This window comes from Apteryx mantelli, chromosome 3, assembly GCF_036417845.1.
Source record: "Apteryx mantelli isolate bAptMan1 chromosome 3, bAptMan1.hap1, whole genome shotgun sequence".
NCBI classification, from domain to species: Eukaryota; Metazoa; Chordata; class Aves; order Apterygiformes; family Apterygidae; genus Apteryx; species Apteryx mantelli.
The window spans coordinates 77845362-77862295 of NC_089980.1; the positions used below are offsets into that span (position 1 = coordinate 77845362).

The 16934-nt window shown below is 38.0% G+C and overlaps 1 protein-coding gene across 3 annotated transcripts in view; it reads left to right on the plus strand.

Annotated features, from left to right (window-relative positions):
• ARHGAP18 (Rho GTPase activating protein 18) overlaps positions 1-16934 on the plus strand; it is a 70911-nt gene that overhangs the window by 39341 nt on the left and 14636 nt on the right. For all 3 annotated transcript variants that reach the window (XM_013959127.2, XM_067293741.1, XM_067293742.1), the window contains exons 5-10: positions 3180-3349; positions 5569-5734; positions 8416-8507; positions 11600-11677; positions 13397-13556; positions 16085-16167. In XM_013959127.2, coding sequence (XP_013814581.1) covers positions 3180-3349; positions 5569-5734; positions 8416-8507; positions 11600-11677; positions 13397-13556; positions 16085-16167 — 749 coding nt within the window. The remainder of the gene's footprint in view (positions 1-3179; positions 3350-5568; positions 5735-8415; positions 8508-11599; positions 11678-13396; positions 13557-16084; positions 16168-16934) is intronic.

Below are 16934 nucleotides of genomic sequence, written 5' to 3' on the forward strand. Positions count from 1 at the left end.
TTCTTTTTAGATGTCTATGAGTGGAGTAAGTATCAATGTGGATAAGACATCTTAGGAAATGAGAAGCAAAGAATAAAGCAGATGGAAAGCTAAATACTAATTAGCTTAAATAGGTGAGAAGCAAAGGTGAGTTTAGTTTAGGGCTGCAGTTGTCCTTCTAAACATAAATGCTTGGCTATAAGGGAAGAATGTTAGAGAAAACCTCTGTATAAGGGCAACCTCAAAACATAATGATCTGGCAAATGGATGAAAGAATTGAGCCTACTATGTGGAACATGAGGGAAAAGAGCTGTATTGTTTGCTTCTTAATAGGGAAAAAGACTGAAATGTGGGTTTTTTTTTTAATTAAAGGGTTTGTTTCTACTTTTAATTTTCTGTGATAAATAAGGAATCTATGGCTGGAGTGCTAGAGTGTTAGTGAAAAGATAACAAACTCCTTTATTTTCTATTTAAAGTCAGCAACAAATTAGCATTTTAGAGAAATGTTTTGTCAGTTAAAGAAATCAACCATTCCACTTTTCCACTTATAAATTGAAAGCTATCAGTATAACTCCATTGTGTTATACTCTGGATTCTCTAGCAAAATGAGGAAATAGCAAGGTTGATACTTCTGATATTTCCATGTTTTATTAAAAAGAACCACCAAACCTAACCCCCCACCTCACTCCTGAACAATTCCCGTCGTTTTATGTGATCATTAAATAGCACTGTGAACCAAGGGAAGCATACCGGACTAATTTAAAATATGGTTTCCACATCATTATTAATAGCCAATATTTGCATTTTCCGCATCACACATATTTCACTCGTGAAATATTGCATGCAGTTGGCAGATTGACAGAAAACCAAATCTGCTTCCTCTTGCAGCTGCTTCCTAGTTAATAAATGCACAACAATAGCAACAAGGCTATACAATCGGGAAGAAACTCTGCAAAACAGCGGCGTTTCCCGACTTTTTAAATGTGTGTATCATTACCAAGACATCTGCTTTAAACTGTACCTTAGTAAGACCGGAGGACTGAAATAGGAGCTTTATTGTTTGTTAACACCAGTTCCATCCCACTCTGGTATGAAGTACATAGGTCACATATAGGCCACATTAGCATGACAAAAATCTTTGGGGAGGGGGGAGCTATTTTCCTTTAGTTAAGATGCATGAAACAATTTAAATGATGTACATACATACACTCACATGGAGGCCAAAGACCTGAGCGGGGGATGAATTTGACCTTGCATATGTTTGGATACTGAGATGTCATATATCTCTAGTGACAGCGGCAGCTCTGGTTTCAGGATCAGCTTAATCTTTAGCGTATGCCCCAGGAAGTCTTCCAGGTTCTGTCCAAATTGAGCAGAAGCCGCTCTGAAAAGAGAATGGTGAATAACACCCAGCACATGTAAATTTTGGAAATGCTTTATTTGCAAATGCTTTATTTGCAAATGTTTTCTTTGGTTGTAAGTAGAGTCAAAGTGTTAACACAAATTCACCTTCTCTTTCTGGAGCTGTCTCAGCTTCAGATCAGTTAAACTGAAGTGAAAGTGTTTGCACTAAACATTGTGGCCTACTAGAAAATGGCTGTTGGTGGTTGGATCCATTTTAATACAATACATCAGAACCCCTGAGTTTGGCCCTGATTGACTGAGATAATTTTCAGGACTCACCCTAAATTAGTGACAGTTCTTGTTTTATTATTTAATCATTTTAAAGGAGAAATTTTCAAGTTGGCGTAATTTTTTTTTTTTTAGTTGGATACTTCACGTGTTGTTTGGGTTGCGTGTTTGCAGCTCAGCTTTTTGCAGGCTGTTGAGGCTATCAGTGTACAGCAGCACTTCCCTGATGCCTGCTTTCTTAGTCAGATTATCTGCAGCCTTTCCTCTGCTTCAGGGTCAGATGTTGCTGTAACTATATTCTGGGAAGCTTTTCTGACTTGGGTTAGCTGTACAGCATGGTTGTTTCAGGACATACAAAATTTCCCACAGTGCTGAAAACAAAATAATCTATTATGTTACCTGATATTCATATATAAAAGCATATGCAGTGCTTCTAGTTCTCCTCCTCAACTCATGTCTCTTTCCATCCTGCTTTTTCTACACTTGTATGTTATCTGTGAACATGTGAGTAGGAGGCAGCGGCAGAATCATGGTCCCAGTGAAATGAACAGGATTGATTTATTTATATTTGCTCCGGTTTAAGGGAAGTCTGAATTTCCTAACAAAGCCTTGCAAAGTATTTGTAGTGTCTGTTATGTGGAACCTAGTCTTGGTTGTGTCCTTTTAGAAGTAGCACATCACAGGTAGTGCTGGAGATGTCAGAATCTTTCTCTGGCTAAATTATCTTTGATGGTTTGTATTACATTGTATATTTACAAAATAGGGTGATTTTCCTCTTCTTTCCTCTTACTTCCTGATGTGTTTTAACTTCACACTGAAAATCAGTGGTTGATTTGCTAGGAAGGTAGACTTCTTTCTCTAAAAGCAGAACTGCTTCTCCCTATTTCTTCTCCCCCCCCCCCTTTTTTTTAAACAAAGTATTCTAAATTTATCTAGTATTTGATGCCCGTATAAGGAAAAAAGAAAGAGAAGTAAGCCACTGTTTTGTACTTAGTCCTTCCCTGTATCATGGAAGCATGTCCAAATGGTTTTGAGGAATCTAGACTCTTCAGGTTGAGGAGAGGACAGGAATGTCAGGACTAGGACATGATCTGTCTAGTCCCCATTATTCCCAGCTGTTATTTCTTGGGTCCTAGAGTAAGCATTTCAGTTTGCTTTTGAAATTATGGCAGCAGAAAAAAATGCTGGTTTGGTTGCAAGATGTTACAGTCCTTGAGGTTGGAAAGTGTCTGAGGGCAAGAAACTTCTGATGTCAGAGCTGTTTGCCTCTGGAAGATCCTGGAAATCTATTGTTAGTTTGAGATGGATTGTTTTGTCTTTTCCACGATAGATAAATAGGTGAAAACCCCATGCCTGGCAGAATTATTCTAGAATAGCTACAAGAAATGGAGCCCTGTAAGGAGCTGCATTTTCAACTGACGTAAAGAACCAGAAGTCAATGAATTTGCAACCGGGAGGTCCATCTCTTGCACAGGATTAACTTCTGCCTGGTTTTAAATACTTACTTTCAAGCACTGAGTGATATTTAATAGTGCTGCTGTTGATTATTTTTTTCTCACTGTTTTCAGGTCCGAAGTTCAGTCTTGGGATTGATGAACAGACGAGTCCGCTTGAAGATATGCGTCTTTCTGAAACTGCCATCAATTTGGAGATATCATTTTCGGAGCAGGCGGCTAATCTCAAAGACAGCTCAGTAGGCAAAATGTGCAAGGGTGGAGGGGATGACACTCTTCTTCCTGTACGTGTTGCCTATTTATTGCTATTATTATTTGTTTCTTGTAGTGGAACTGTTTGGATGATACTTATGTGATATTGGTTGAATTAGATTTAGAAGGGCCCAACATCTCAAGACAACTCACGTTTCGGAATTATATTCTCAGTAACATGGAAATAGTACTTTCATGCCAATTTGTTATTGTCTTTCTGGCAAAATGCACTTCATGTATAAGTAGTAATGGACTATTAATATTAATCAGGAATAGTGGTTTAGAGGTAGTTACCTTCACTGCAGTTCAGAAAGTCCAGGTTATGTTTGTTGGAGCAGACCCTCGACTAGAGGCAATGGAATTTTTGGTAATTTTACACAAACTGCGTCTCTACTTCATGTTTTACAGCTTCTTTTCCTGTTATTTGAGGTGAGATGCTTTACCTCTGTAATAAAAATCTCTGTCCTTTGGAAAGGGTTGGTGGATGGATGTCTGTAGAAATCTTGTGCAGTTATGCAATGCAGATAGGCGAGGGAGGAGAAGGAAGAATGGAAAGGTTTGTAGAAGTCTGAAGTGAGGTGGCTGGAAGTTAAGGATTAGCTTGTGCTAATTTGTACTTTCCTCCAAGGCATTTTGTCATTGATCCTCAGGCATCTCTTGAGGATCTCTCTCTGCCTAACACTTTATGAACATGCAGTCACATATGAACTGCAAACTAATGACCTGTGTGAAAAACGTTTCTTTTGTCTAACAGCATATTGCAAACATGTCTGAGTAAACTTAGTGTCTGAAGTAATAATGTTTCACAGTTCTTCAAACACTTAATTTAGATAAGGACATATGCAGTCCTTCAAATAGTGATTACCCCATGGTATCCTAGTTTAAACATTATAAACCAGACACAAATGGATATTTAGAAATGAATTGTAAAATGTTTGAGTCACATTTCAATAATACACCCAATAACAAGAAGACTATGGCTACACTATAGCTTATTTCTGTTTACTTTCCTATTACATGCTACATACTTGAGCTATACTTTTAAGCTAGGCTTGTGAAAGATTACCAAAAGAAATGGCTATGAGATTTCTCTTTCAGTGATGAAAGGAGTTGCAAAATGTTAGGCAAAGGAAGGGAGTTAACTATTTAAACCTCCAATTTGTTGTACCTTCATCACTGGCAGCTATTTTTAAATATATATGTTTATGTATGTCAGTGAAACCTCAGGGCGGGAAATGAACATAGCTACCATTTGTAAATTGCATTTATTTACAGTTTAGATATGTGCCATTAGAGCTATCACAGCTAGCAATTCAGCTATGCTATTGCTGGGTACATACAGGATGAGAAAATCATTCTAAAATATAATATTTGTTCTTTCCAAATGGAGAGAATGTGTTGGCAACTGTTCTGCATCATGCTTTGAGTCATGCATCCTGCTTGTGTGAGGCACAGGCAAGAGCCCTTAGAGGCCCGTTAATGAGATGGAGTTAAAAAGTTCTGTGAGGTGGGAAATCTCTCTATCTCTTTTTTTTTTCTTTTTTTTTCTTTTTAATCTTTCCTGGTTGCCTTAGTTCCTTATATTGGCCTCTGAGAGGGGCTTCTGGGCATTTATTGTAAAAGAAATAGAATAGAAATAATCCATAATCATTATATGGGAGCTAAATATGTGCCTAAATGCATATGGGTTTCTTTTCCCAATTGTATGGGTTTAGGATTGTGCATGGACAGCTATTTCCACCACTATAAATTGCAAAGGGAGGCAGAAGATGATGGGGTTACAAGGAAGACAGAGCCAGACTTTTCTTGGAGGTGCACAGTAAAAGGACAAGAGGCAAAGGACACAAGATACAACAAGAGAAGTTCTCTTTGTATGCAAGGGAAAAGAAATTCCCCATGAGATTGTTAAGCACCTGAATCCCAGAGAGGCTGGGGAAGCTCTGTCATTGGAGGTTTTCAAAGTTCAGTTGGACAAGGCCCTGAGCAACCTGGTCTAACTTTGAAATTAGCCTTGCTTTGAGTAGGGGGTTGGTTTAGGTTACCTCCAGAAGTCACTAAGAACCTAAAACCTCCTCTGATTCTAAAATTGTCTGCTTTGCAAATTGTTTGGGGGGGGGGGGGTCTCCCATGATTTAGTCAGTAGCAGCAGGCTTCATTATGAAAGGTTGTGCCCTGAGAGGAGCACAGCCTTCAATCTAAGTAATTTGTTATGACTTGGGTTATTCACTCTGCTGCAAATCTCTGCTTTTAGAATTTCAGACTGCCGAAGGACAAAACGGGCACCACAAAGATTGGTGACCTGGCCCCTCAGGATATGAAGAAAGTCTATTCTTTAGCACTGATTGAATTAACTGCTCTCTATGACATACTTGGAACAGAATTCAAGCAGCAAAAAGCTGCAAAAATCAAAACCAAAGGTGAGTCAGAGAGTTTCATATTCTAAAACAAATGGGTCTGTTTAACCTAATAAAACAAATGTATCTACTTCTTTATGATTTTTCCAGCAGAAAATGTATATAAATATATAAATAGTAATAAAGGTCCTGATTTTGGGCATCATCTAGTTGTAATATGTTACCTGAGGGCACATTTTAGTCAAATTCATGGGCATAGTCACTCCAGCTAAGGGACCATGCTCTCTGTCTAAAGTCAGCCCTCAGGCCAGGCACTGAGCAGATAACCAAAGAGTGGGGAAGGGGGATCTTCACCTTAGTAGTGTGCTGTGCAGGAGGAATTGCTTCACAGAAGCTTCACAGAAGTTTGTATTCCCCGGGAGGACACGTGCACGTGCTCAGTGTGGGTATTCTTTCTGTGCTCTGCTGACAGTAGGTACTGTGCCACTTCTACCTGCCCTTGGCTGGAGATGCTGGGAACCTTTGCCACCTGTTTGCTTGTTCTGTCTGGAACTAATTTTCCTGTGTCACATACATAGCCCTTGCCCGCGGTGCAGTTTCTGCGCTGAGTGGCATCACACTGAGTGGAAGATTTGGGCTTTTGCAGAGAGTGTTGTTGCAGCAGACAGCTGTAACAAGTCATTCCTCTCTGCAAGCCACTGAAGCATATATACAGTCCCAGTGCTTTCCTTGGAAATTTAGGGTACATGGAAGCCGATTTCAAGATGCTAGAGGTTTTCAGTGCCCTGTTTGTTTTCTGTATTTCTGGTTTCCGCTAAATGTTTTACATGAGCTTGAAATGTGTTACCAGTTAATCACAAGCCTATTTTGGTCAAAACCCTGTTGTCAAGGTTCAGCGAATGTGACAGTGCAATAGCTCACTTTAAATAATTGAAAACAACAGAGAGGGCTGAGAGCAGCAAGGTACAATAGGTTCTTGAGAATACACTCTTCACTTCACGGTAGCAGGAAATAACTTCTTAAATGCGAAAAATATACACAGAAACATCTATGAGACCTTGATCCGGTAATGCATTTTCATCTTGGAGAAGTACTTGTGCTTTCACTAATACATGGTGAAGAGGCGAAACATTTCATTCGCTTGGTTTTTGTATTGTAGTTTTAATTGTTGATTCTTACCAAATCTTATTTTTAATTGAGCTTCACTCATAGCATTATTTTTTTAAACAACAGGCAGTCATGAAGAATATTAAATTGGTTAAAAACCCTCTGTTTTCACCAAATCCAAAAAGATGGTCTAGACTACTGGAAGTATATAGGCAAAAGATAATCATGTGTCATCCTCTCTCCCTAATAAAACTAGTTTTGCAACATAATGGCTTCAGTGCTCTATTGCTCTGCCTGACCCCCTCCTCTTCACTGATGAAGTGTTGTTTGGTCAATTGATTCATACAGTGCTGGATCTATTAGCTGTTCCCTGTTGCGCTCGAGTAGATAAAGGTGATGAAAACATAGTTCCTCTGTGGAATGAGGTGCTGTTGCCAGCCCAGTCTTTATATTGGCCTCCTATAGTTTGTTTCTGCAGCTTCATCTCAATAGAAACTTTTTATAGGATCTTCAAGATGATAAAACTGAGATACGGCTATTGAACATTTGTATGGGCCTCTACATATTTTGTAGGTAGACTTTTTATTCTGATAAAGAGATGCAAGAACTGCCTGAACTGGCATTTAAACTGATGTTTCTTTGACATATATTACATTCTCGCAAAGGCTGACATCTTTTTGGTATTTACAGCTCTTCTGTGCTTGATATTGGCATGGCATCATACCAAGCAGGAGTTTTTAGCTACATGTAATGTTATATGCTGTTTCAGAAAAACTGCATATACAGCCATTACCAGTACTTCTGACAGAGGAGTTCAACAGAGGAGGACAACAAACTTTGTGTTAGGGGTTGCTGGTATAGGTCTCTTTCAGAAGCCATTCGTTTCTATTCAGCTGGGCCATAAACTCATGGGAGTCCCATTTACTTCACAAGGTTTTTCATCAGGGCTAGATTACCTGAGACTAGATTCCTTTTTATTATTTATTGTTTGCATTACCTTTGCAGTATGGTAAAGGCCATTTTCTAACCAGCACTTACTGTACTTTTGCTCTCATTTAAAAAAGAAGTACCTTTGGCAAGATGCTATCTTGTTGTTCTGCTGATAATTGTATATTGCAAAAGCACAAGAAAGGTTGAAAAGCTCTTCTTTCAAAACACTCGTGGAGACAAGTGTTGAGAGTAAATCTGGATGATAATTACATCTACTTCATTTTAGTAGCCAAATTTCTGGATATTTTACTGATGCCATTTGCATTTTAACTATAATAACTTGCATTGAGTGATGATGATGTGCATTGCAGGGTCATCATCACAACCGTTCTACAAACCAGATTCATGCAGATGGTTCATTTATGCAATTTACTTCACTATACTGCAGAATATGTGGATGGCAATTTGAAGTTGAAACAGAAGACTCCTGATTTATGGGTGAAGGAAGGGATGAATGAATCCTTTTAGCCAAAATGCTTTGTTTAATGACTTGATTGACAAAGACATTCAGATATTTTGAACAAAAGGTCAATACCTCTGAATGTATTGAATAGGTTTATTGCTTCAAAAATGTGTTTTTATGCCATTAGCTCATGTTTTGGAACAGATGTGGATAATACCTTGGTTTCTTTTGCTTTACTCTTCAGACTCTGGCTTGTTTGGTGTCCCACTCTCAGTTTTGCTGGAACAGGATCAGAAGAAGGTGCCAGGCACCAAGACTCCACTGATTTTTCAAAGGGTAAATAGGCATGAACAAGTCAACTTATTACATACCTGCAAATGAGAAACAAATAACATTTTGTCCTGGGTTTATTTGTTCCCTGTAACAAAGCTTTCACTGTATTTACTTTAAGGGAACCTAAGGTATATTACTCTAATCGAAGTTATTGTAGTGTTTATTTGCAGCTTTATTTTTTAATTCAGTAAGTCTGATACTTCATATCAGACATATTTTGAGTTAAATGAGTGGGGTTCAGTTTTTGTTCTAACTGATCTCTACTTTATAGGTATCGTGAACTATTATTGATGTGCTCCAGGGCCAGAGCAGTTAGGGATATTGAATGAATGATATTAGAAAAACATGTCAGTAAGATGTGTGAAGTAAACCATGATTTAGGCAAGCTTATTAATAAGCCTGTGAAACTTTACAGTTTCTATACTATCAGTGTAAGAATTCTTATAGAATTAGAATTCTTACTATCAGTATAAGAACCCACTGCAGCCAATTCCATTTCACAAGGGTGGTGTAACTCTCTTCATCTAGAGGATGTCTTCCAGAACAAATACTTGAAGTTCTGTAGAAATTCTCAATCCTTGGCCCACAGCTTAACCTAGCTTTCTAGGAAGTGGTTTTCTGCTCTCAGAAGTGATTTGGGCCAAGAGGCAAGTGGCTAGGGAGTGGGCATCAGGCTGGATAATTGTCTTGGGTAGCAGCAGCAGTGCTTTTTCAGCTGATTTGTTGCTTTAGTATGTGGAGGGACCTTTTGGCCTGTACCATGTCATGTTAATGGGAAAGATGATGGAGGCCCTGGCTTTACTGCACTTGCATAGCAGATCTTATCATGTGAGAAGAGGGAGACCACAGTGTGTGGATCTATCCTAACACTGAGAGAAGCTCAATGCTGTCTCATCACCATTTCAGAGCTCTTTTTGTTAATTCTTTTTCAAGAAACGGAAAACTCCAAGTAATTTTCCATCACTCTCTCGATACAGTTGCTGTATCATTCATGCCAGAACTTACTTCCTCAGGACCATAAAAATACATTTCTAGGAAAGGTGGTATCCAGAATAAGAGAAATCGAAAGACAAAAAGTGATTGAGCACTGAGATATACAAGCAACATGGTAAGCATAGTTTTCTGGGAAGCATAGTTCTCTAGGAAGAAAATTCTGCATGAACACATATATGCAATTTGTTTTGCAAGGCACAGATGTCATTTGACATTTAGCTTCTCTTTAAATGAGAAAATAAAAATAAAAAAGGTTCCCCATTTCTTCAGCATCTTCTCTGCAGCAGACATTCTCAAAGAAGAGGGAATTTCTATAAAGTGCAAGGAAGAACATTTTTGTGGAAACTGCTTTTAAATATAGTTTGTGTATCACTGACATGAAACAAACCAAACTAATAGGAATGCTGCTTAAATTAAAAGAAACGTTTTAATAAAAAAATCACCTAGTTTTTATTTCATTGAAGAATTATGGTTAAAAATGGTGACACAATATAGCCTATGGGATTTCTGACTGGAAAACTGGAATCCTGCAGTATACTCTAGCTGTAGTTTTTGGTCTGGTTATTGTATTCTTCCATAGATCTGTCAGGATTTGGTAGATTTTCTCTCATTTTCTGTCAGTTTAAGACAGGCTGTCTTTTAAAAAGGTAGCTAATCTTCCAAGCAGAAGTTGTGAACTTCATACAAAGTGGAATGAGGACCTACAGGTGCAGTCCTGCAGACTATCAGATGCCTCTAAGAGTCTCCTCTGACTTTAAAAATTACAAAAGTGTGCATAAGTAGTCAGAGGGTGATACAAATTCATACATCTCCACAGGAAGTTTCTGCTGAAAGTCATTCAGGTCTTTGGCCTGCTAATGAAGCAAAGGCAGAGCAGTCTTAAAATAGTTGGAGAGGGAATTTCCTGTAGGCAGGAGGCTGCTGGTGGCCAGCAGCCAGCTCTCACAGCCTGCAAAGGGGGTACTCGCTTGTGAGTGCGCACGGAGGAGTTATGGCCAACTGTAGTGCTGCCGGACCTCACCTCCCTGTAGATGTGAGGACGGTGGCCAAAGGTAGGACATTCCCACAGTGTCTTTGCGCCTGACAGATGAGGGTGGCAACTGCTGCTGTTATGCGAGCTGGGCATGGTAAGCATCAGATCTGGGCTGTCAGCACTCTCTCTCTCTCTCTTTCTCTCTCTCTCTGTTTGTTTGTTTGTTTGTTTTTAAAAAGCAAGGAAAATATACCAGGTTGACAACTTCTGTGGTGTGTTCCAGCTTTGTGGCTTTTTCTGTCTGAGCTTTCCTGTGAGGTGTATCAGTTACGTAAATTCAGTGGTAGGTAACCCCCTTTAATTTCTGCAGCTGCAGAAAGCACGACTTTTGCTGCATTATTTTTCTTACACCAGAGCTGGCACAGGAAGGTGTGTCACAGAGGCACAATGCTAGTTAAACGCTGTGAGCATCCATTTGTGCTAAAATGATGTCGTCAGCATTTCACATTTACAGATTTCTTTGGAACACTTTTAGGTTCATCCTTTAGTGAATACTTCTACACTTACCTTTTAGAAAAACACAATTCATGATTCATCTGTTAAGTGATTTTACAGAATTTGTACTAATTTAAGCCATGCATAGGATTGCAGACTGATGAGTTCGTTAGCAGAATGCCAGTATTTGCAAAACTGAAGCCTCTTTAAAGGCTAAGAGTACTTAGATCTTCTCTGTAAAAGTTGTAAAGAAGAGTATTTGTGAGAAAGTTAGTACTGTATTTTATCTAAATTAGTTTGAATCACAGCCATTTTAACAAGGGTAGTAATTGGGATTTTGAAATTGGAGTAGTTATAGAAATAAACTGCTTCCCTATATCTGGAGGTGGTCTAGACATTGCAGTTTTCTTTTTTAATAAAACAGACAAACTCTTTTTTAATAATGTTTATAAAAAGGATAAGAGCCATATTAAAGGTTTCTCTACATCTACAACAACAGTAATCTATTTGTAAACCATGTGTTTGTGTGTGTGCGCCCACCCATACATATATAAAGGCTACACTGTATTAGAATTAGCTACCAGTAATTTTTAATTAGCATCTTTTTTCATGCAGTTTGGTTTGTTTTTGACAGCTGATTTCCCAGATAGAAGAGGCAACACTGGAAACAGAAGGACTGCTTAGAATACCAGGAGTTGCAGCAAGAGTAAAGGTAAAACGTTGCACAGATTGTCAACACCCCCAAAAGCTTATCTGCACTTGCTGCTGTTATTTTTGTCTTGAAAATATATTTTAATGCCAGGTTGTTATTAAAATCTTTTTAAAAACAAAAAGCAAAATGTCTTTACAAAGAAAGCTGAGTTACATTAGCCAGGAAGCTGATGATTTCATCCAGTGTAGTTTTAAGTTCAAGTTTGAAGCTGAGTCAAGGCTATGTTTTAAATTCAGTTGTGCCAAAATCTCATTAATTCTAGGCACGAGCTTTCCAACCTCTTGTTTTTTCCCTGAACCAGCAGTTCATGCATAGTGTTTCTACCCCTGGAGGAAGCTCTTCTCTGGCATCGTGAGCCTATTTTAAAAGCTAGACTTAACCTGTGTTGCAGGGCAAAGCAGCTAGCATTCACTGAAGAACCTCTCACATTTATTTTTATGAACAGCAATATAACTACTCAGCTCACTAAGCACAATCTTGTTAGGCATGTCTGTTCACACTGACACTTAGCAGAGTGAGTGCCAATTACATGCAGAGTCTTCCCCGGTATTTGCCTTAATGCAGGAAACTAAATACACAGTATGATTCACACCAAGAGTCAATGTGTTAAAAAGATGGTCTAAACTGGCCTTAAATTCTAAACAGAAAGGACCATTTAAGTGGATTCAGCTGTCCGAAGACGTCTGCCAGTCTCTGTCATGTAGAACTTTGTCCGGCAGCTGGTTCATTAGAAACAACTGAAAGAAAGGAATGTTATGGAAACTGGCTTTGTTTATTCACCAGTAACTAAGTTTTTTTTTACAGTTTTCCTCCATTCGTATTTTCCACTTTTCATCAGTTCTGCATACTGGAATGATTTTGTTTATTTGTTTATTCTTGGATTTTATTTAATACAATTTTCCGGGCAAGAGATCACTCACTATTTGACTTTCATTAATTTTTTACCTATTTATTTCCAGGAGCTTCTTCTTTGAATTAAGCAATTGCTTTGTTAGCTAAGATGTTAAGTTCACTTACTTATTTTAATACAAAACTTTATAGAAAATCACAGCATTTAGAATATTAAGACTGATGTTTTCTCTAAATGTTTTCTCAAATTTTCTTGAACTTTTTTCTCCTATACAAAAAGAAAATATTTTCCTTCTTAAATAATTTTATTAGAATGGCACAGATAATCTCCAGAAAAGAAATATTTTGCTATCTTTTTGTATAGATTTCAGAGTAATTTTTAAAAAATATATTGCATATCTATGACACCCCCAAATATATATATTTACCTTAAAATCTAAACATTAGTCCATTAGGATGCATAGTTGATGTTTTTGCTCTTGCCTCTCAGATAAAATAATTCATTTTATCTAGTTGTTTAATACTACATTTGCCACAGTGATTTGGCTTGAATGTGGATGGAGAAGCTAGTGAGGCTGTGAGGGAAAATTTTCATGTTTATTTGTAAAGCTCGTTTTTGTTGATCAGCAGGATATTGCACTATGATTTGGCAGTCTGCTACCTATTACTGTTTGTGTGCTTTCAGGGCTTCTGATCTTCAATTTATCTTTTCGTAGTGAAAGATCAGTGGCACCTGGGGTTAAGTGATATTTCAGATGTCCTTTTTTTTCCCCCCCTCCCTTCGAAGCATGGAAAGTTTTGCTATGCGTATAATGCATAACTTCCAGCAGCCAAGTGTTATTGGTGCTCTCTGTGTTTGTTGCCTTTCAGAGTCTTTGCCAAGAGCTAGAAGCAAAATTTTATGAAGGCACTTTCAACTGGGAAAATGTAAAGCAACATGATGCAGCAAGTCTTTTAAAACTCTTTATCCGAGAACTGCCTCAGCCACTCCTCACTGTGGAATATCTCAAAGCTTTCCAAGATGTGCAGAGTGAGTAGTGTCCTTTCCGTCTCAATTGTGAAGAAGTGAGACCATGAACATATTGAGTGCAGAGAAGTGCTTCTTTGTCATAGCAGCATTTCCACTAATAATATGTTAACCTGAAAAACAAACTAAATAGCAGCAATATGGCTTCACCTGACAAAAGATAGGGCATAATTTTACTGACATACAAATAATATTTTTCATGAAACGTATTTTAGTAGTTTATGCATAAAATAAAAACACCTAGTGTCACACTCTGCTCAGATGTATCTAATAGTCTTTAGGAGGTATAGATGAATCATAAGGAACTAGTGGTATGTTAAAATGCTGTCAGTTTGTAAACAATTATTTGGTTCAAAAGAAAACAGTACAACAAAGATATAATAGTTCTACAGGAAATCCAGCAAATGGTAGTTCATACTGTTTAGTGAAGTATGTGGAGGGTGTTTTATCCATTTGCAAAAGGTGAAGTTACAGCAGAATAGTCAGAACTGTTGATCATCCCCGGTCCCTTGAGGATTAGCAAGCTCCTGTGTAAATGTCCTCTGTGCCAGCTGGTCACCAAGACAGCAAACGCATCAGTTGTAATAGAAGGAGAGTGACTTGGTGATAATGAAATCAGGAATGAGGATCAACATATATTAATTCTACAGCCAACACAGTTGTGTCGGTTTCAGAAAAATCTATTCATGTTGTTTGTGGGCAAAGTGATGGCTCATTTCTAAGGAGCATATTCAGGACATACCAAAGGACAGACAGACAGTGGGATACTCTTAAAAAGCTTGGACTGTTTCACTCTCCAGATTGTGAGCTGCTTTTCAAGAGCGCATACCATTAAGTTAGTGTGAGTAGGGGGCTGGTGCTTAAGGCCATTACAAAACTTTGATTTTGCAGTACTGAGTACTGAGCAGCAAGTTAAAGCAGGCTGGAATGCTTTTAAATGATGCTGGCTGCTAACATCTCCAAAAGGTTGTTCCACTTACCAGATACTGACTGGAACCAGTACTGGCTCTGCTTGCCGCTCCTGAGCTGTCTAAAAACTTATGTGGTTTTACCTACCCAAAATATTCAGGTGCCAGGACTGAAAATACTTTCTATGTTGAGCCAAAGGATTTGAGGCAAAACAGACAGAATGCTTCATAGCATCCCACTGTTTGTATTGTCTGCCTGTCTTGCTGTTTAAATGTAATAAGATTAGGTGTTGCAGAAAAGGGGCCACCTTTATGACAGTAATCAGTATCTGTCATGATACGGTGATTAACCTATGTGGTTGGACTTAAATAAATGCAATTTAAAAAAATCATTATTTAAGTGAACAGACAGAAAAACTCGATTTAAGTTACGAATTTTAATTGCTTTTTGACCATTGTGACATGGTGCTTTTCAACTAAATTTAATCCCTACTCTTAATGTATGTTTTTCTAACCAGATGCATACACTGTTATCTCTACTGCACATGTTGAAATGACTATATAATTCACCATTCATTTATTCAGATCCTTAATTTTTATTATGGTAGAAAGGGGTGAGCAAGCGTATCTTTTTTATTTAATAGATGATGAATCTTTTTTGCTCTTTCTCCCAATCTGAGCTGGATGGAATGTGTTTGAAATAGCAGTTCAGCAGGAATTCCAATGGAATGCAGAAAAGCAGCTCCGTTGAATTTTGCATTAGTGTAATAAAACTATGCCAAGTGCAGATATCTCCTTCTTAATTTGTTTTATATATGGCCTGATTCATTAGGAATCCTCTGAGAACACTTGACAGACCATGTCATCCAAAGCGTGACCAGAGGACATGGGAACTGCAAGGACTTAGGAACTCTTCTGGGAGGTGGAGGAGTGTAGAAATGTACTTGTCCTGCGTTTTGGGTGAATGATGCACCATTGAGTTATTGGGTAAAAGTGAGAGCCAACATCACTATTCTTTAATAGAAGCTTTGGTACGGCACTCGTTGCTGTAGATATGTGTTAAGGTGGCCTTGAGTATACCTAACAGATCTTTAGTTTTACAAAGATGGTAGTTGATTTGTAGCTTCTCCACTATTACTTTTGTCCCCACCAGTCTGCCACTGCTGTGGCTCATGCCCCAGGAAACCTGCCTTATTCAGCAACACAGTCATTCTGTGTGGGTAGACGTGGGAGACCATGCAATTGTTTGGGCAATTGCAGAAACAGCAAAAGCAGTTTTGAATGCACCCTTTCATATATTGGGGCACAGACTCAAAAACGGAAGAACTGTTAGCTGTCTAGTTAATGTTGTAACGTTGCAAAATAAGTATATAATAAAAGTATCGCAAGACATCTAAAAAGTATTGCCAGAAGACTGTTGAGTCATATAGCAACTGAACCATAAAAGAACATTTGGAAATGAGTATTAGAAGAGAAACATCTCCAGTCCTTTGTCGTACAATAACGATTAGCTTTGTGTATGCATTCAGCATTTTACAAGAGGATTCCACTTAAAAGTCATGTTTTTTTCAAGAGGACAGGTGACAATTTTAAAATACTGAGGTTAATGTGCTTCACTGGCAGATCTTCCAATGAAGAAGCAACAGCTACAAGCTTTGAATCTTTTGGTTCTCCTTCTACCTGAAGCAAACAGAGACACTCTGAAGGTTAGAACTGCTAATATTTTTTTCCTGTACGAATAAGAGAATTTTGTTGATTTCTCATGAATTCACCATAATAAATGCTGTTGTCTTTTAACATTCTAACTGATGTGTGAAATATTATGATTTCCCTTTTTTCAGTTCAAAGTTAATGCCGAAACTTGTGGGGGTTTTTTTTGTTTTGTTTTCATATTTCACAGAACTTCGGAAAAAAAATAATTTAGGAGTCTAATTCCAAACATCCAAATGACTCTTAAGAGGGGGGCTTGAAATTTTTCCAAGAGATTGCAATAATAATCTCTCAGTGAGCAACCTCTTCTATTACAAGTTTATTTCCTTCTTTGCAGGAACAGTCGCTGATTAGTTAAATGGAAAAAGAAACAGTATTAGAATACTATGGATGAGACTTGGGTTTTAACGAATGGGTTTAGCTCTTTGTTTTTATTCCCAGCTTTTCTATGTGCTGTTTGTTTCAACTCTCAGTAAGCTAGAAATGTACACTTCCTCTTGATATTTGCAGCCCGTTACATGGAATCTTCCAGCCTGGGCTTGTCTTCTTGTATCAAAACTATTCATCTTTTCTCAGAACATGCTTACTGTTAAAATTGCTCCAAACAAAAATAAATTTGCAGAATATGTGTAGGATGCAGAGTATCTTGGACACTTTCTATTCCGGGCAAAAATCCCATTAGTTCTTATTGTTGAAACATGCTTTCCTTTTTAAATGTATTTACTGTGTGGAAGCGCTCAGGAGGGCTCCTGAGTTGAGTTAC